At 42.4% G+C, this 19,646-nt stretch overlaps 1 protein-coding gene across 1 annotated transcript in view; it reads left to right on the forward strand.

The window, feature by feature from the left end:
- Positions 1-17,473, forward strand: part of ALPK2 (alpha kinase 2) — a 28,707-nt gene extending 11,234 nt beyond the window's left edge. The window contains exons 3-10 of the mRNA XM_009992733.2: positions 1,420-1,567; positions 4,464-4,591; positions 4,689-4,724; positions 6,864-7,138; positions 7,262-7,350; positions 9,987-10,204; positions 11,869-11,917; positions 17,239-17,473. Coding sequence (XP_009991035.2) covers positions 1,420-1,567; positions 4,464-4,591; positions 4,689-4,724; positions 6,864-7,138; positions 7,262-7,350; positions 9,987-10,204; positions 11,869-11,917; positions 17,239-17,473 — 1,178 coding nt within the window. The remainder of the gene's footprint in view (positions 1-1,419; positions 1,568-4,463; positions 4,592-4,688; positions 4,725-6,863; positions 7,139-7,261; positions 7,351-9,986; positions 10,205-11,868; positions 11,918-17,238) is intronic.
- Positions 17,474-19,646: the final 2,173 nt, after the last annotated feature.

Here is a 19,646-nt window from a genome sequence, read left to right on the forward strand (position 1 = left end):
GGAAATGAATGTATGTTTGTACTTCGCAGAATTGTGTGGACCTTTGCCCAGCGTTGTGGGAAGGTTGGTGTGGTTAGTCTGGTGTATGCTCAGTGTTCTCTTTTGTATTATTTTCAGCTGCAGGAGGGACAACTTTGTGGTTAGGGCAGGGAATCTGGAGCCGTTAGTTCTATTTACAGTTCTGTCACATACTTTCTGTGTCATTTTAGCCCTGATTCAGCAAGATTCTTAGGCCTAAGGACTTAAGTGACTACAAGTTAAACATAGCAGTGAATCCCAGGTGCCTGACCCTTCGAGATGGATCCAGCATTCCTTCGGCATTAGATGGGGAAAGTTAGACTGCTGGAATGGGATTCCCGAGGGAGATGTGTCATGCCTGCTCATTCAGAGTGCAGCAGCTCAGAATTAACACAGTAGTTAAACATCTTGCATTTTACATCCCTTACCTCCAGCAGGAGTGTCTCATTGAGCCCAGGGATATGTCATGATCCCCAAACCGTTCCCTAAGTATATGTTGGTTCCCCTGTTTTTCCAAGTACCCTCCATCCTCCCGCTCACACCGTGCCCATGTGCAGAAGACACTGGAGTGTTTTATGAGCCAGAAAACAAGTCTTAGGAGAGAACCAAGTTATGAGGAGCTTCCCCAGACTGGGCAGAGTGCTCCCTTTCTGTAACCTGAGTGATTCTTGGATTTTTTCTGCATGATGGTCAATGTTTAGCAAAAGAACCATGTCCTATGGCTGGAAAGGTAGGGACTTTCTTTAAAGGCAGGAAATTAATCCTTTTAAACTGAAGAGGGAAGCAAAGATCACCGACATTACCAAATGTAAATATCTAACCACTAAGTGTGGATTCTTCCCTCCAACTGTATTTTAAAGGAAATGGTGCCATCACTGCATCTTGCAAAGAATCTCATTCTGGCAGTGTGCATTAGATATGTTCCAAGAAGACCCTCGAGATGGAGCATCTCATGGGACTTAAAGTCTTTTCTCCCAAAGGCTGTGATCAGTTAAAAAAATCTACTTGTTACAAGTATTCAAGTGATATGACTTCTCATTGGGTAACTGTATGGCATGCTGTACCTTTGTGGTGTCTTTTTTTACTGATAAAAGCAGCTGGTTCTTTAGTCAGAGAGAAGGTGTTTTGATTAAGTAATTATTTTATGTCGATGCTTTTCAGGCTAGAACTTCCCTTGGGTCCTGTTCCATAACTTCAAAAAGTCTTTGCACTGAAAACATTTCCATTGGCTGTGTGGGGCACCAAATCAGTCTTTTAAAACCTCCGTATCAGAAGAAATCTTATTTGTCAGTGTTGTCAGATTCATATTCTTAACATCTGCGAATCATTCTGAGATTCCTTTAAAATGCCAAAACAATATCATTATCTTCTGATCCTAAACTGTGGCTCTTCTGTTTCAAGCTCCCAAGCTGCTGAAGAAAATCCAAGCTGACTTGTTCCCTGACTGCTCTGGAAATATTAAGCTGTGCTGTCAGTTTGGTGACATTTATGGCGACTCCACCATTACATGGACTAAAGATTCCAAGTTACTAGCTCGACTGCAGAGAAGGTGAGTGAATGTTTCTGAAGAACTGGTAGTTTCTGAACAGCTTTTGGGAAAATATGCCAGTGATTCCCTCTTGTACCTGTTAAGAGGATTCTTATGATAGGTGCAAAAATAAGTTTAAACAGAGTAATTAAGAAGTGTTATTGTCATACAGTGCATTAATATTGGTCATAGTTTCCACTCCATCACCAGTAATTCCTCTCAGCCTGTTCATAACCAGTCTCATCCAACTTTCAAGTACTGTAAAAGATCAAATGAAGTTTGAACCTCCCCACCCAGCCGTACAACGTGAACTCGCGTGGTTAACGTGGGAGGCTGTCTGTCCACGTGTGGTGGAAGGGAATTGCCAGAACAACTCACATGCAATGTAGAGCTTGGCATGATTAATGCACGGTAGGAATACAGACTGGCAGATGAATGGATTGAGAGCAGCCCTGCAGAGAGCAACTCGGGATACTAGTGGACAAAAAACTGGACATGAGCTGGCAATGTGCACTTACAGCCCAGAAATCCAATCATGTCCTGGCCTGCATCAGAAGTGTGGCCAGCAGGTCAAGGGAAGTGATTCTCCTCCTCTACTCTGCACTCATGACACCCCACCTGGAGTACTGTGTCCGGTTCTGGGGTGCCAAGTGCAAGAAAGACATGGACCTATTAGAGGAGGTCCAGAGGAGGCCGTGAGAATGACCCAATGCCTGGAACACCTCTGCCATAGGAAAGGCTGAGCGAGTTGGGGTTGTTCAGCCTGGAGAAGCGATAGCTCAGGGGACACCTTCTTCTGGCCTTTCAACATATAAAGGAGGCTTACAAGAAAGATGGAGAGGGGCTTTTTACCAGGGTCTGTAGTGACAGGACAAGGGACAAGTTTGAAATTGAAGAGGGCAGGTTTAGATTGGACATAAGGAAGAAATTTATGACGAGGGGAGTGAGGCACTGGACCAGGCTGCCCAGAGAAGCTGTGGCTGCCCCATCCCTGGCAGTGTTCAAGGCCAGGTTGGATGAGGCTTTGAGCAACCTGGTGTAGTGGAGGGTGTCCCTGCCCGTGGCAGGGGGGTTGGAACTGGATGATCTTTGAAAGTCCTTTCCAGCCCAAACCACTCTGTGAGTCTATGGATATTTGGTATCAAGTGGAACTTGAAGCTGATTGGATTAAACGAGGGGAGGTGTATTTAAGAAAGAATGATCTCTCCCCTCAACCCAGCCAGTTAACCTGACTCTGCGTGGCTAGAGGCACTGCAATGAGAAGAGTGGAAATAAAAGCTTCTTAAGGCCTTTATCAGGATCTTTTCCAGCTTTTATTGAAACTCCATTTCTATGAAATGAGTTATTTTCTTCCGGAGCAGTAATGACATTCTTATCACATAGCTCTTAATATCTGTTTATAATGTTTCAAAAATAAAAAATTAAAATTAACCAAAGCAAAAAAAGAAACTTTTTCCATCAGAATGCATAATTCTGAAAAAATTGAAAAGTTTTGTAGGAAGGCATCTTCTAAGGTGTTCTTTTCAGGGGAGAGAAAAAGTTGCATGAGTTGGTTAAACTTCCCGTGTCATTCTGATTCTTGTTTAACTATACTGATTTTGGTTATTGTATTAAAATATCCATTGTAATATTAGTACATATCATTACCTGCTAAATAATTTTGCAGTGTTGTAACAAATAAACAGTGCAGAGAGATCAAATTTATCAGTTTTTGCAGTCATAACAAGTAAAATATGTGATAACATTAAAATACTTTCATTTTAACCAAATAGAATAGATATATTTCGAAATGTTGGCCTGAAAGTGAAATATATAATGGAGATTGAGAGTAAGAGAGGTTCCTAATTACAGTTTTCACTTCAGAAACATTCGGTAGAGTTCAGCAGAGGTCTCCTTTCCACCACCATCACAATCTCACTAGTTGTTTTGTGTGTACCCAAGCACTGTTTTTCCTTTTGGAAATATACATCAATCTACAGAAATACATAACCTGGTGTGGTACATCTTAGCTTTCACTTTCAATAGGGGATGTTTACAGGAAATTAGGCAACAAATCTTTGAATTTTTATTGCCTATCGACACGTGGAAACGCATTGAAGAATGCACAGTGCTAGTAATATTAATGCCAAGGAATTTAATTTACAAACTGTGGTTGGATAAATACGTTCTCCAGTGTGCCACAGTACCATGAAACTTCACGCTGCCAGCAAGACTGTGCACACCTTCACTGGTTCCCTTCACAAAAGCTTAACAGCACAATGGGCAGGTCTCCATAATCCCTGCATGGATTATCTGCTTTGCTCATAAATACTTCCACGGACCCCGCTGTGGTACGTGTGAAAACTTTGGTGGTCTCAGAGGAGTTCTTGCTCAGCACAGCACAGTTTCAGCGTGGTTTTGTAGCTGCCAGAGCCAGCTTGGGTCTGCAGGTACTGTCACTGGCTTCATGTGTCATTGCATCCTGCTAGGAACATCTCTTTGGGAACGTGCACACGCAGACGTGAGAGAGCAAGTAGCCGGCGTGAAAAACGGGAAGAGCAAAGGAAGCTGACTGAGGAAGAGCACACAACATTTTGGGCATACAACAAATGGGGACATTTATGTGTTCGTACTGTATCTGTTTGGCCATGATATTGCTAGGAATATTAGAATGCCTTTTGGTGTGATTTGATTATTTTTAGATGGGATTGGGGTACTTTTCTCTCAGAGTGTAGTAGAATCATTTACTGTGAAACACATAACAGGCTGAATGCTTCTAGGAAGGGTGAAATAAAATATTTTGCCTACTTGCATCATATTTGAATCAGTCTTTGCAGAGAGTGACAGAAATTCCAGGGACAGGAGGAGAGATACATGGAATAATCAGGAAAGGTCTTTTGAAAGTATTAATGTGGAAAATTAACATATTCTGTTCCAGTGCCCAGGATGACTCTCCCGTCTCTTTGGCAATAGCTAAAGCCAGCAACAAAGACCAGGGAATGTATTATTGCTGCTTGAGTAATGTGTATGGAAAGGTGACTGCTGAGTTTAATCTGACTTCTGAAGGTAAATCCTAGTTTATAAATCTAATAAATAATAATGACAATGGCTGTTTCCATTCATATTTTTTTACTGTGAAATCTGTTTCTTTGTTTCTGTGTAGTATTGGAACATCTCTCAAGTTTTCAGAATTGTGAAGGTAAGTACACGCATCTGCTTGAATGTGTGCTCAAATCTTTGTTCTTTCTGATTTCCGAATGGACTAAAGGCTGAAAAAATATAACCAGACTGAGACATTTGGACAGTTATCCCATGGGAAACTATGGGAATCCCTTGAAACCATTGATCAGTATTGTCTTTCCCGTTGCACACTCACCTTTGCTGTACCATCAAACATAAAATTAGCTTTAATTTGTGGGAGTTTTGGAGGTGAAATACCCTCAAGTCAGATGGAATGGTTTGTGCAGGGTGATGGAGTAGCTGCTGTGACAAACTATTGATTTGAACTTGACTGTGTAGCTTCTTGTGAGCGTGATGCACCTGCACTTGACATACAGTAAACAGTGAAGCAGCGCTGCGTCGCATCCTGCAGAGACACAGAGGCACACAGGGTGCTGAGAGCTCTTTTGGCAGGAAAACGTGCCAGTGGTGTTTGAACCCATGGTCTTTGCAAGTCACCTGCTATGTAACTTTACTCCAAGAGAAAGACAGGCATGAAGATTTGGAATGCTTTCCCCATATGTTAACTTGTGTTTAATCACACTCGGCATATGTCTTGCTGTGCTGCAGCTAAAGATAGACATTGCATTGCAAATTGGTTTATCATTTCTGAACACACTGTGCTAACCAGGTACTTCATTCGGCCAATTGATTCGTCTTTCTTTTTCTAGAAGAATAAAATTAAACATTTAGTTCCTTGTTGAAGTGAAGACAGGACTTTTCATGTAACAGCACTGTATAACTTTTGATCAACAGAGACTTTTAGGTGGAGTTAAGGAGCCTTCTAATTTTAGCTTTATATGTGCACTGTTTCCTCTGTGCGTCAAACTGTGCAAGAGTGTGCAGAGTCCAAACCAGAGGTAGCTACAAAGGGGAGCTGGAAGGACCTCATTTCTGCATAGTGTACCCTTTTGTTCTCCTATTTATCTTTTCCACTGGTGTTCCTTGAAATGTTGTGATGAGAGAGACTTGAAGTGCAGCTAGAATTTTTTAGTTTCTCTCAGTGCTTAACCTTAACCACTTCTTTTTCCCCCTGTATTTTTTTTTCCATTTGTATTCCAGTGATCATTTAAAAGGGTGAAAACCATAATCCAGCTTGATTTCAGCTGTATCAAACTTAGGCACACATTCTTATGCTACTGGTACCTTCAAAATCCACAGTTGGGGGCATAAGAGAAATATTATTGTACCAGTTTCTCTTGAATATAAAGATCACTGGAACTGATACATTTGCTTTTTGATTGAAGCTGACATGGTCATTTATAGAAACGTGGGTCTTATTCAAAATCACTTATGAGATAAAAATCTTGTTATTTTCTTCTACCTTTGCTAATGAACCTGTTTTTAAGCTGGTGCTTGCCAGAATGAAAAGAAATAAACATTTTAACATGCCAATTTGCAGAACTGGAGCGAAGGTAGTGAATGTGGTTGGCACCACATGAAGAAAGGCACGCTTCCATCATGGTTGTACTAGACAGGATTGAGACCTTTCAGCTGAGTGCCTTTGCAAACATGTTGGCAGAATCTTTCCCTGAAAAGATTCCAAGCTGAAAGCTAAACCAAGCTCTGGTTGTACAAGCAACTTCTGGCTTTTCTGAAAAGACAGGCTAGCTTCGGAAGAGTGTGCTCTGAGCACACTGGGCTCAGAACTGTGTTCCACTTTTAAATTCATGTTTACATACCCTGCTGCACGTTAGCTTTATCACTGCCTCTGTCTTCCCAGCAAAGCAGAGCGGGCAGGATCTCTGTATCCTCTCAGTGCCTCCTAGTCAGCTTGACTTCACATTCATTTGAAGCTCCAATTTACAACTCTCCCAATAGTTTTAAAACCAGCTTCTGTTGTCTTTACCTCTAGTTTTTGTTTGCTACACTCTATTCTTTCCTTATGAACCTGAACTGTCACCTTTCTCCATGCTGCCTTCAGGCGGTACAGGCCACAAGCTGCATGTAGAGGAGCAGGGTCCCAACCCCATATTAACACAAGTGAGGCCACGTATTCTGTGACCTTGAGCATTTTCTTTAATACTCCATGGAGAGATGCATTTTTTTTCCCCTGTCCACCCCTTTCGATGTGACTGCAGAAGGACGTTGTGCAGAACAAAGTGGTGTTGTGTTTTAGGTGTGGAAGAAATTGAGTTCATGCAGCTCATGTTCAGAGAAGATTTCATCAGTGACAGCTATTTTGCTGGGAACCTGCATGGAATAATAGCTACAGAAGAGCTTCACTTTGGTGAAGGCATGCACCGGAAAGCCTTCCGAAGTAAAGTGATGCAAGGCCTCATGCCAGTCTTCAGCCCTGGCCACCCCTGTGTTCTCAAAGTGCATAACGCTATCACGTATGGGACCAAGAGTAAGGACGATCTAGTCCAAAAGAACTACAAACTAGCACTGCAGGTAAGCTCCCCTTGTCCTCTGTAAGCAAGATTTGGGCGGAAAAGCTGTCTTGCAAATGTTTGAAGAGATGACCTGTTAAATGTTTTGAGTAATATTCCATAAGCGTATCTGTCTGTAATATAGGAGTGCTATGTCCAAAATACTGCAAGGGAGTATGCAAAGATATATGCAGCTGAAGCTGAACCCTTGGAGGGCTTTGGGGAAGTACCAGAGTGAGTATATATACGTATTTTATATACATGTACACGTATGCGTATGTATATTGTCCTATGCCACAGCTGCCCACTGGCTGCTAGGAGTAATTACTAAAGAAGAAGAAAGAGAAATCCTGAGAATAGTGTTACAGCTGGAATCATCACCTAAATAATGCTGAGTATCAAGGTGGTGAGAGAGATTCCATTTCCATTAGAGAAGGATAATAAGGAGTAAAGACAGTAAATAGCAGGCAGAAGGCATGATTTTGATATTAATTTAGAGGAAATTATTCATGTTAGTGAAGTAACACAAGTAGGTGATACTACTAGTGTCATCCAGTAACTGTAGTAAGGAGTAAGTCCTATTCCAACTTCCTATTAAAAGTGAAATCTTGAGAGAAATCATGATCATTCTGAAGCTGGTATGAAGTCACTCCTTAGCCAAGTTTTCTGTGTAAAGAGAGGCTTAAGCCAGAAAGCCCATCTCTGATGCTAGATTTTCCCAAAGACTGCTTTATTTCATACCAGAAGTTTTTCATTTCCCACATACGTGTGCATCAGACCAGTAGCTCAGTACAGGTTCACCTCTGCCTCTGAGGCTGGGAAGTGGCACGGTGAGGATTTGGTAATAGATCTTTTTCAAAGGATTTGCTGTTCCAGTGTCAGGCTACTGTGTAGAGTTAAATTTGCAATGGATGGTTGAAATTCCATCTGCCTTGCTTCAAGGATAAGACCTATGTGCTCAACAGCAGGCTAAATCTCCTATCCCTGTTTAGAAGACACAAAATCTGCTCAGCTGCACTGGTTCCCTGGAAAAAAGGACCACTTAAAACACAGCCTCTGAAATGGTGCCTTAAAGCAACCTAATTTCAGGATTAGAAATAGTAATGGAGCTGGCAGTGAAATCGTTCATGGAAAATGCTTGTGCAAATCAGCTTCTTTTCTGGAAATATATTGCTCTCGGCAAAATTGGTGTTTGAGAGGTTTCTCCAGGCACGGGATATAACCTCTAGTTTTGGTACGATGAGAGAGCACGTACCTTACAAAGACCAAGTCTGGTGCCAATAACAGGCACACGGGAGGTTCAGATCTGGTGCTATATTCGAAACAATTGGCTGGAAGGCAGCAGCCAGGAGCAGAAAGAGATGATGCGCATATGCTTTTGGTTTGCTTCTTAATTTCAGAATTTTAAGGCTAGGTTCCTTTCTCCTAGCCAGCCCTTGTCAGATCAAACTTGTATTTAAAAGAAGTTACATTCCTTGTAATGTTTTATAAGAGAAATAAAGCAAGAGAAAAGTCATCCGCGTTCTCCAGAGTTAGTTTTAAAGCAGTACAAGTGTGTCTGGAAGTTACTACACAACCCTTTTGGCAGTGTTGCTCTAAGAGATCAGACTGTTTGTAAGAAAGCAAGTAATTAGAACCCCGTTTTGTGGTGCAGTCAGTTCCCCCATTTGCTCCGAGGTTCTGCTAGGAGCTCTCGTGAGCTCGCTGGTGAAATACGGTTGTGTTCTGTTACCAGCTCCAGCTGAATGGCTTTCCAAAATTACCTTATCTCAGAGCAGTATTAAATTCCACTCTAATCCACACTGATGTTACTTTTTTGCTTACTCTAAATTTTTAAATTTGGAGATTTATGCTGTAGTCAGAGTGCTGCCTATAGGACTGCTGAGTTGTCTGAGTACAAACAGAAGTCTGTCTGTGAGGCAGAACACTGCTTTCCAGACAGCAAGTTCATGTTGCCAGTGAGACAGACACTTCCTTCCTGACTATTCTCATTATCACTTCACATTCAGTCTTTCTCTCTAGGAAGACTATGAAAAAGCAAAATTTTATTTGAATCTGGATGTGAGTTTTTGGCACGGTGCATCTTTAGACATGATGGACCTAGCCTGTATTACTGAAAAACTTTGTAAGTGTCTCTGGCTAAGCTAGCTCAATTTCTAAAGGAATAAAATGAAACAAATGTTGTCAGATTTGCAGTTTCCTGAAAACTTCATAATGAACTAGCTGAAGTTTTCTGAGCTGGATCCAAACTTTGCCAAGGCCTGAGAATCGTCAAATTTTAGATTTTCACTTGGGCCAGCTCATCTTAAGAATCCAATACTCTTTTCAGAGACTTTCTTGTTTTCTCTTACTTTTTTGGTAAAGTAGTTGCTTTGAATTTTCATTATCAAAAGTGTTTGCTAATTTTGGATGTGTCAGGTTTTAGAAGTCTAGTCTGAGAAGTCCACAACGTAGACTGGTTTTGGGCAAAGCACCTTCTGGAGAGGATCAAATCTGCAGGTGCGTAACACCTCAGAAAGACCGAATCGTGTATCGGTCAGACTGAGCAGCTAAAGCAGTGATACTTCAAAATAAGCAAGCACTCTTTATTGTACAAAGTTTAAGTTTTAGGATGTAGTAGGACAACATTAGAAAGTATGATTTGAAAAAGTTTACATCTGAGTAAATAATCCAAAGAAATAAGCACATAGAGTAGAATGCAATTATGTTCTAGAGAGACCTGGGAATCTGAATCTTATCCAGATGTCTCCTAGCTTGGTTTAGACTTGGTGGCTGTTCCTTCACTCTCTGAGATCACTGGCCACTTTGTTTCTTACTCCTTCATTGACAGAACTCTCTGGGTCTCACTAGTTTTTATCCCTTGATTTCAGGATCATTCCTATTTTTCTTGTTCATCGCCCTGCCAATAATATCCCCTATGCTACAGTGGAGGAGGAGCTGGTTGGGGAATTTGTGAAATATTCTGTCAGGGATGGGAAGGAAGTAAATTTCCTGAGAAGAGACTCAGAGGCTGGCCAGAAGTGTTGCACCTTCCAGCACTGGGTGTATGAGAAGACCAGTGGGAGCTTGCTTGTCACTGACCTGCAAGGTGAGTTGTTTGAGTGGGGGCAATAAAGTGACTTTCTCATGATACAGACTCGTGACCACGCACAGTCAATCCCTGTAACTGCAGAACTTCCAGAGACTTATTTCTGAGTGATGTTATTCTTGGTTTTCTGTGTCCTCTTGGCGATGCGGAATGTGCTCCTTCCATAACCTGGAAGTTAGTGGGCAGAGTCTTCTCCAGATGCAGACAGTACCGTGGCTCTGTGCCTGTTTTATACAGCATCTCATGCAGGTCAGAATATAAGATAGGAGAGAGAGTTAGGTTATTTTACTTTCCAGCCTCTTTTAGGTGCACTGTGTTTATTTGTGTGTGTGTTACCATAGGGAACAAAAAACATTTCATTAATTGCCTACTGTGGCAGCAGAGGCAAACATGTATTAACCTGTGCCATATTATGATGTTTATCTAATCAGCAGAGAAAGGGAATTTTTACCTAGCTTATGTTCTTGTAAGAAGACAGCTGGGAAAAGAAAAAAACAAATCTTGCACTTTTAAGTTCTTCTGCATGTTGTTCTTCCACATGTCCCCTTAGTACATCAGGACACTCAATATGAGTCAAGTCTGGCTTATTGGCTCACCTCCCAGAGGTTACTGAAACATAAACTCCAAACTGCTGAAATGCTGGGCTGGTACCCAGCGCAGAACGCATAGAGGTGTTTGAAACCGAGGAAGACAGGCCCTTGTTAAAGAAACCCCAAAAAAGGTGAAATCTTAGAAAATATCCCATATTCTTTAAAAAGAGAAGGCAGGAAAAGTAGCAACAAAACACCTTAACAAGAGCCCTGAAGTAATTTAAAGGGAGAAGAAAGAGCAAAATCCTAGCCTGAGGGAAGCGCTGCAGCAGACATGACTGTGAGCCTCTGCGGTGATTGCTGCCACAAAGGCCAACAGCCGTGCTGCTGCTGAAGGGGAACACCCTTCCTCTCTGGTCATCTTCTCATCTGAGTATCTAGGCTGCGTTCTTCAGGTGCACCCGTTGAGATTTCTGAGAGTATTCGCCAAGGAAAATGGTCTTGAGACCCTTGTTTTCCTGTACAGAAAAAATTGCACGCTACAGGGCTGGATTTTGCCTATAAACAGGTCGATAAGGGACGGGTTAAAAACCCCAAATGTATGGAAATACTTAATCAGAAAGAGATTTTGGATCTCTCACCCAAAAAGTGAAAATAATGTTGATCTATTGCCATTTGATTAGCAAAGCAAATATGCAATTCCTGCTGATAAACACTGTAGTCCAAGTTTACAAAGCATCACAACCACACAACCCATAAATAAATATACACATCTCAGGGCAGGCGCATAAGCAAAGATTTTGTGTGTTTCTTAAAATGCAATAATGAAAGTGTAACCCCTCCTTCCCCCCCACTGGCTGTCTGGCACAGGAAACACGTTATGCTCTATTTATCACCTTGCTATCTGTAAACTACTGGTGTGAGACTGGCTTCTAGGAATTGGTAGTGATACAGAGCACAAACATCCTATTTTTAATTGGGGTATTTTAAAATGCTTGGAGAAAATGGTGACAATTAAAATTAAAACCACAAATCAATAAATAATATTTAATGCCTCGATGGTGCTCTCGAATCTGAAGATATTCCTATAAATTCAGTGTAACATAAGCTCTCTGTTTCCTTGATGCCTTCTAGGTGTAGGAATGAAGTTAACTGACGTTGGCATAGCAACATTGGCCAAAGGGTGAGTGAAAAATTATTTCTCAACAGCATGGTTTTGCTTTACGCATCAGTCTCTTCACAGTGTAAATATGTTGGGGGAGGGTGCACTGGAAATTTATTTTTGCTTTAACTTTGGAAGAAAACAATCCTCACCTGAGGCTTTTAACTTCTTTTTGTTCATATTTATGGGAACTCACCTACAAGAAAAACACGTTTATTCTGTTCTAAAAGGATGGGGCTGCACTGTAGATGGGGCTTTGCTTTACCTTCATGCCCCCCTTAGAACAGGCTTATTCAAAGGGCATGTCAAGAGGGAGGTCAAGGTCTTTGGTGACTTACAAGCAAGTAAGGCACTTTACTTGGGGGTACATCAGCTGGAGGAAGGTAAGGCTGAAAGGCAGGGCCGACACTGGCTCCAGCCTGGGGTACAATGAAAGGCCTGGTGCTTGTGCTGTCCAGAGCTTCTGACCACGGAGGAAATAGCTCAAACCCGGCACGCTCTTGCAGCCGGAGCTCCAGCTGGGCTTGCACTCATTAGCGCCTGCCCCAGCAAGTGCAAATCCAAGCGCTTGTTCCTAGCCAGCCCTGTTGCTACATCCTGCTGCCAGTAGCCAAGGTGACCCTTCTCCCCTCCTGCTCTCCCACTGGAGGAAGAGAGCCTGTCTACCACAGTACTGTGGGAACTAGGGAAGGAGGTTCGCTGAACGGGAACAAAATTTGTATTGCCCTTTTGGCAATGAACTTGCAGGGACTGCGTGAGGGAACACAGCTGAAGGCTCTCTTGCAGCCAGCAAAAATGCCAAAGCTTTAGAACACGTATTTATGGCACAAGCTTTTCTAAAGACTCTTCTCAATGGAGAACTCTATGAGTTAGTGTTTATTCCTGTAGCAGGCAGTGACGGTAAGCTTTTCTTGAGCTCGTGTTCTTGTCAGCTGCATGGGTGGAGGAAAGGTGTCTGTTTAGCTTTATATAGGCCACTTATCTGATAAAAAAGGAAATGTGTTGTGGGATTTGATGTTATCTCTTTCCCTTCTCTCTCAAAAGCAGTAATTCTGAGCTATAACTAAACATCTGTTCATAATATTTGAAGAGGCCTGTTTCCTAGTAGTTTTGCAATGGCATCAGGTCTTTTTGGGAGACAAGCATGTGTGTAATGTTCTAACTTTCTTCCACTTCTCTTAAGTTTCTGTTAATTAAAATTTCTACTTATACCACATGCCAAAAGAGCTGTTGATAGAAATAGGCAGTGGAGGCAGTCATTCAAATGTGGGAATGGGAATGGGCATAAATGCCTGTGACCAATGCTTTAAATTAATATTCTTTTTTGAGAAACTGGTAGAAAAAAGCAGATCCAAACACATGTATTCAGTCTTTATACTGAACTGGAGGTCGTCTATATACCCATGATACAGCAAAAAACCTCACACTATTTTTTAAATTATTAAAAATTTGACTTCAGAATATTCAGAGAAAATTCTTAACATTTGCAGGCTGGCATCCATTCAAAACTTACATTGATTTGCTCTTCTAGCTGTGGGTCCCAAGTGAAATCTGTTGAAATGAAGTTGCATCATCCTGTTATAAAACAAAGAAGTCATAAAACTTTTACTGAGGCAACACTATTCTCTGGAATCAGAAGATTTATAGAAATGCTTTAATAGATGTTGTTGTCCAGCTCACTGTGGGAAATTACTCCTATAAAAACACATGTTGGACTAGGGAAGAGGAAGGTGAAGTGAGAAAATGAATATGCAATGCAAGCTGTAGTAAGGATCACCACAGTCACATATAAGGGAATATAATCTCCCTTCATGAACAACCTCTTAAAAATACTGAGTATCATTTTGTTTGTCATTTAGCTAATGATATTGCTACCAGAGAGCAGATTTTTCCTGGTCCTGTATTTTTCTTTCATGCTCCTTTCCCAGAAAGGACACTTCTGCATTAATATCTGCAGTTTAAGTTTTAATTCCGTGAGCCTGGATGGGGAAAACAAGCAAGTACACCAAATTCATTTGTATTGCTGGCTATTGCTGCTTTTGGGATTGTGCAGCTATACCAATGAGAGACTGTCTGTCTCGGATGCTGGGGACAACATACATAGTCCTACTTAACTAAAAAATATAGGATGATACTGTTACAATTTTAACTGTATTGTTCGCGAAGGTACAAAGCTGATTTTTTGGTGTAATTGCCTATAGAAATTCCCGTAGTTTCCTCAACGCTCTTTGTGGAGGTAATGACCCCACTGATCACAGACAGGTCCTCTGCTTCTGTGCTTTGAAGCCTGGGCCAATCACATCAGGGCAAACCAAAAATATCTGTGATCCTTGATGAATAGAAAAACATTCGTATTGTTTCTGGTTGGAATGTAAATTAAATACAATTCTAATTTCACTCTATAAGAGATAAAATTTGTGATCAGAGGAAAAAAAAAAACCTGGAAAAAAAAATCCATCTCTGCCACCCCACCCCTGCCATGCTCGTCGTACAATCAAACTTTCAAATAATCAAATGTCGTAGTACAACTGTTATTGATGAATTTGTGAAAGCCAATATGGCAACTGTCATGAATTTTTCATGGTTGGTGTTTATCCCCCAGCGTTTCTGGCAAACCAAGTGCAATAAGCAGCATATATTAAAATTTTGTACCTACATTCAGAATTGCTCATTGCTGTTAATGGTGTTTTGGAGGGTCCAGGCTCATACTCCCAGTCTGAACAAACATTTCTGGGTGAGCGTTTATGTGTCCCGTGTCTTTATCCTTCCCCTCCTTATGGAGGCTGTGGAGAGATCGATGTTTTCAGCAACTAACGCCCTTCAAAGTCATTCCGATCTGTTACCCATTGTCTGTTTTTCCCGTGGACTGGACACCAGAGGAACCCCAAAAAGCTCTGCAGTAGCTGCAATACAGCTGCTGTCAGCAGAGGGCGAAGCCGAACCAGAAACCGAGAAGCCTGGCGCGTGGTTTTATGTAGCCACTGGGGCGCACCAGCGTCGGGCCATTAAGCCTTTGAATCAGCTCCTTAGTCGATTCTTTGGCCAACGTAAACAAAAATAATACAGCACAGTGCCTGGCTTCTGAGTGCCAGCAGGGAGCCCGTTGAGAAGCTGCGCACAAGTGCCCAGGTGTTCATCCAAGAGTGGTAAACACAAAGGAGTCAGGAGCACCGTGCCCCACGGTTGTGATGATTAGCAGGGGTGCTGTGTGCCAGACGTGGATCTGAAAGTCTGTCTGGTTTCAGGGCATTGACAAACTTAGTTCTACTCAGCCTGGCAACAAAAGGCATTGGGCAGTTTAAGCCTGCGGCCAAATCCAACATTCCCCCTTCAGGCTTAAAGATTTGGTTTGCCCCAACCCCCGGCTGTCAAGTTTGGGAGATGGAATTCTGTCTGGGTTTTATTTATCAGTCACCTAGTCAGTGAATTAATAGTGCACACTGTGCAAAATTACAGCTTCCTGTTTTTCAAGGTTTGGAATAGTCGGTAGTTTGGTGTGACTGAACACGAAACACACGAGTGCAATGTGGGCCATTTGTAAGCCATTCCCTAACGGAGACCTTCCCCCAGTTGCACGTAGCACAAGCTATAACAGCACAGAATGGTTTGAATTAAGCCCGCAAGTCCTGCCAGATTACAGCCGAGGTGTGGTCAGACGGTCTGTCCGGAGCCACGGATGCAGCCGGAAGCACACGAGGAGGCTCTGTGGAGGCAGTGACTAGCAAACAGCACGCAGCCAGGAGAGCTCCCAGCCAAACCTTTGGGCTCACAGCTCTACGCTGCTTTTCCCGTGGGCTGCTGTAAGACCTGGGGCTGTCTGCACACACAGAGCCAAACTGGGCTCGTTCGTGCCTCGCGACATCCAGAATGGGCAGGAGTGTTACCTCGGCCACATCTGTAGCCACAAGATCAAATGCAAACTTAATGTTTTAGGAGAAGGGAAATGAGGATGGCTTGATCTAGGAGCAAAGTTAGTAAAATAAAAATAATCATGTGTTTTTAATACAAATGTTCTGTCTCCTGTTCATGAGATATTTATGCTCACTTTTACTGCAAGTATTTCTGGCATTTGTTGAATTCTAAAGCTAAAGTTAGTTAGCAGAGCAGTCAGTTCTTTCAAAGTGTCTCTTACTCATAGTATTGTCTGAGCAACAGCTGCTGGTTTTGCTCTTTGTTTAGATGTTTGTTCAAAGACATACAGGAAGTGACAGGTACTAAAGACAGCCAGAAAGCTGCTTAGGCAGTCTTCTAATTACTTCTTGAGAAACGTGGATTTTTTTTCAGCTCAACTTTTTATTTCCAAGATTATTTCCACAAAGAAGTGAGTATTATCAGAATTTTATATCATGAGAAAAACACTTGAAGAAATTTTCTTTAGCTGCAACAACATGGCTACCTAGGAAAAAAAAAAGAAAGTGAGAGCGAGAGAAAGAGTACGCGGTCATTTTGCAGCCTCAGATTAAAATAGGCAGCAGTGAAATGCAGTGAAACTTCTCACCTAGTTGGTAGCCCTGGAGGTTACACCTACACAAAGTGCAGGAGAAGCGAAGCCTCGCAGTCAGTCTTGCAGCAGAAATAGACAATTTCAGAGAGCAGAGTAAGCGGGTGCTGCCCAGCGCTGCCTGCACGGAGCCTCGTTATCTCCTCAGACATTGGCAGCTGCATCTGTGTTCCACGTACTTCTGCAGCATCCAGCAGTGACACACCGTGACAGTGGAAGATGCTGTGACAGCAGCTGGTTTTGCCACTGGCACTCTCTGGAAAGACCCAATGGTTAATTGAATATTCATGATAAATTAATAAAAATGTTTCAGTCTAAGTTTTTGCTCTTTGCTGGCGATGCATTGCTCTTCTTTAGTTTCTGGAGTCAGGATCAATGCTTGATGCAAAGAGGTTTTCTTGCTGAGCACAGGCATGTTTGCCTGTCGAACTTACGTTCTGCTGATGTGTCTGGAGCGTGCACTTGATGGCTCTAGTCAAGGAGCTCAGGTATAAAGTCTCAAGTCTGTCATTTCTCCAAAGGAGTGAGAGAACAGTTCATTCTCTTGCTGAGCTCCAGGGTATAGTCCTGAAGTAACAATGGCACTCCTCTTAAACTTCCTTTGAGTAAACAAGCACATAGTTTACCTGGAGAGGAGAAGAAAAAAAAAGTAATTCTTAACCCTGTGAGGTTCATCTGGCTGTTTATCGCTAGCTAGCCGAGTGGTTTCTCTCCAGCAGGCAGGCTCACTACCTGTTTGATGTTTTCAAGTTGCTTATGAGTCAACAGTCGTACTCTGCCTCCTGTGCTGAAAATGAGTCTTGAAATCCCATTTGGCTTTTTCTTTTCTTTGTTGCTACAGATACAAAGGTTTTAAAGGCAACTGCTCGATTTCCTTCATTGAGCAGTTCAGAGCCCTCCACCAGTGCAATAAGTACTGTGAGATGCTGGGGCTGAAATCTCTCCGAACCACTCATCAAAAACAGAGGAAAGCAACACCCATGAAAAGCAAAAATCTGCCAAACTCATCGACTATCAAGAAAACAGTGCCCAAGAAAGCAAGAGAACCTAGAGACTTCATTTCTTCAGACCACTGAGTTGCACTGTCCCGTCTTGTGAGAACTCCTCTTGCAGATCCGCAGCAGTGACAGGCACCAGTGACCTGGGGGGGGATAACTTTAGTCTTTTGCCTTATGACGTTATCTTGAAGTCATCCTGATGCTGATGCCAGCAACAAAGAAAGGAGCTGATTCTATGGGCTTGGTACCTGAGATTTAACACCGGGGCGAGGTTTTGAAGACAAACCAAGACATCTGCCTGGAGTATTTTACAACCTTTATGTATTGGTATCTGCACATTTTGAGTCTTGGATGCTGAGTGTGCCGCAGGTCACTGGAGAGCATCTTTCCTTCTGTGTGTCTGTGCCTTCTGTGTGACTCTGTGGGTTCAGCTGCTACGTAAACATCAACATATTTAAGATGCCACTTAGTAAAAGTTTTGCACAATATTGTTGCTCAGGCTGCTATAGAAAATTTTTCTTTCCCAGATTTTTGCATATTATAATCCTACTATAATCCTATTCTTGTAGTTTGTTCTCCTGCTTACATTTCTTTTAATACAAGAGAAAGCAATTTGTGATTGGACATATCTGTTTTCTGCCCCCCCTCCCCCCCCCCCCCCCCCCCCAAATTAGCTAGCGTCTTTAAGGTCCTCTCAAAGTGATGTCATCAGCCTAAACATGAGCGATTCTCACGTTGTGTGATTCTCCATAGAATTCCTTGCTTTCCATGTAAGCTTCCTTGAATCTACAGTGAATCCCATGGCACAGTGCTGTTGTGCTTACTCAATCTTATTGTAGGATAGAGGTTTGGAGTCTGCATGTTCCCAAACAGCTGCCATCTGAAAGAAACCATTACACACGGAGGATATTTCAGTACCTTGCAGCATCTTCAACTGGGATAAATACAACGACTTCTCTGTGTAGCACAGAGTTGGTTTTTGAAGGAACATGACAGGTGCCCCGGGCCAGTACCTGTCTGCTAAAGAGTCGTGATTTATCCAGAACGCCTAGGCAGGGCTGGAACTGAAAAAAGGAACTGTATTCCATTAAACTTAAGTGTAATTTACGTGGAGATTTGCAGCCAGAGGAGGGAGCTGTGCATGTCGGAGGAGTACAAGTTACTGGAGGTGGCAGTGGAAAACCCAACCTGCAGTGCCTGACGCAGAATACAGACACTGGGCATCGCCAGACGTCTTGGCCCTGTGCGATTACTGAATAACAGGTGATGCCAGAACCCAGTACCTGTGTGTAAGAGTCCCCTCAGTGCTGAGGAAGGTAAGAGCAGTTTCAGACTAGGTTCTGCTTCATATTGATAAGCAGCGGGTGCCAAATAAGAGAGAAACTCGGGGACTAGCTGACACTAGGGACAGAAACTCATCTGACTGCAGTGTGGATGTAACATCCGGGCTTGTCATCCTGGGCTCCCTTTACGGTTAATGGAGGTCTTCTCCATGGAATTTAGAGCAAAGTGCAGGTCATCAAAAAACAAACCTTTGAAATAGGTTAGATTAACCGTGCCAAAACAGTGCCTATGCCTCGCCGTCGAGGGAGAAGGAAGCAAAGTGTCAGACAGACACCTGCCTTTTAGATTCCTGCTGTTACATGGGATGAAGTTCTCCAGAGTTGTTCTGAAGCATTTGAGTTTTTGATAGTTTTCTGCTAACTTAGGTGGAGGAGACCAAGTACAAAACGGTATTGTAGGAATTAGGATGGTATTGTAGTCCACGTAAAATTAAATGTATGAAAACTATTTGAAAGATGAGTTTTTAAATAGAAATTGGCAAAGGAAAGTGAAAACCCGTGCACAGTTGCTGGGAATCAGCTGCACACTCTGGTTCCAGGTTTAGATCTTAAATAACAATCTTAATAAAGTCAGTGGGTACAGAAAGCAGTCAGCCTGGTCCTGAAATGTGGGGACATATGACTGGAGTGCAGAAGAGTTTTCTCTAAAACTGGAAAATCGAGAAACTTTTAACCAAAATATCTGCAGTGTTTTTTAACCTGTGTGCAACAATAGATTGGTGCCACAGAAGTTAGATTATTCTTCATTTCAAGTTTTGAAATGAAAAAAGCCAGACTGCTAAGTTTTAGGATACGAATCTATGGCTGACTAGTCTTGGATGAATAGATCATTGCAGCACTGCGATACGTATTCCCAGTCCTTACGCATACACCAGCTTTACAAATTGCTTGGCCTCAGGTCTCCCGAG

This window comes from Tauraco erythrolophus, chromosome Z (assembly GCF_009769465.1).
Source record: "Tauraco erythrolophus isolate bTauEry1 chromosome Z, bTauEry1.pri, whole genome shotgun sequence".
In the NCBI taxonomy this organism is placed as follows: Eukaryota; Metazoa; Chordata; class Aves; order Musophagiformes; family Musophagidae; genus Tauraco; species Tauraco erythrolophus.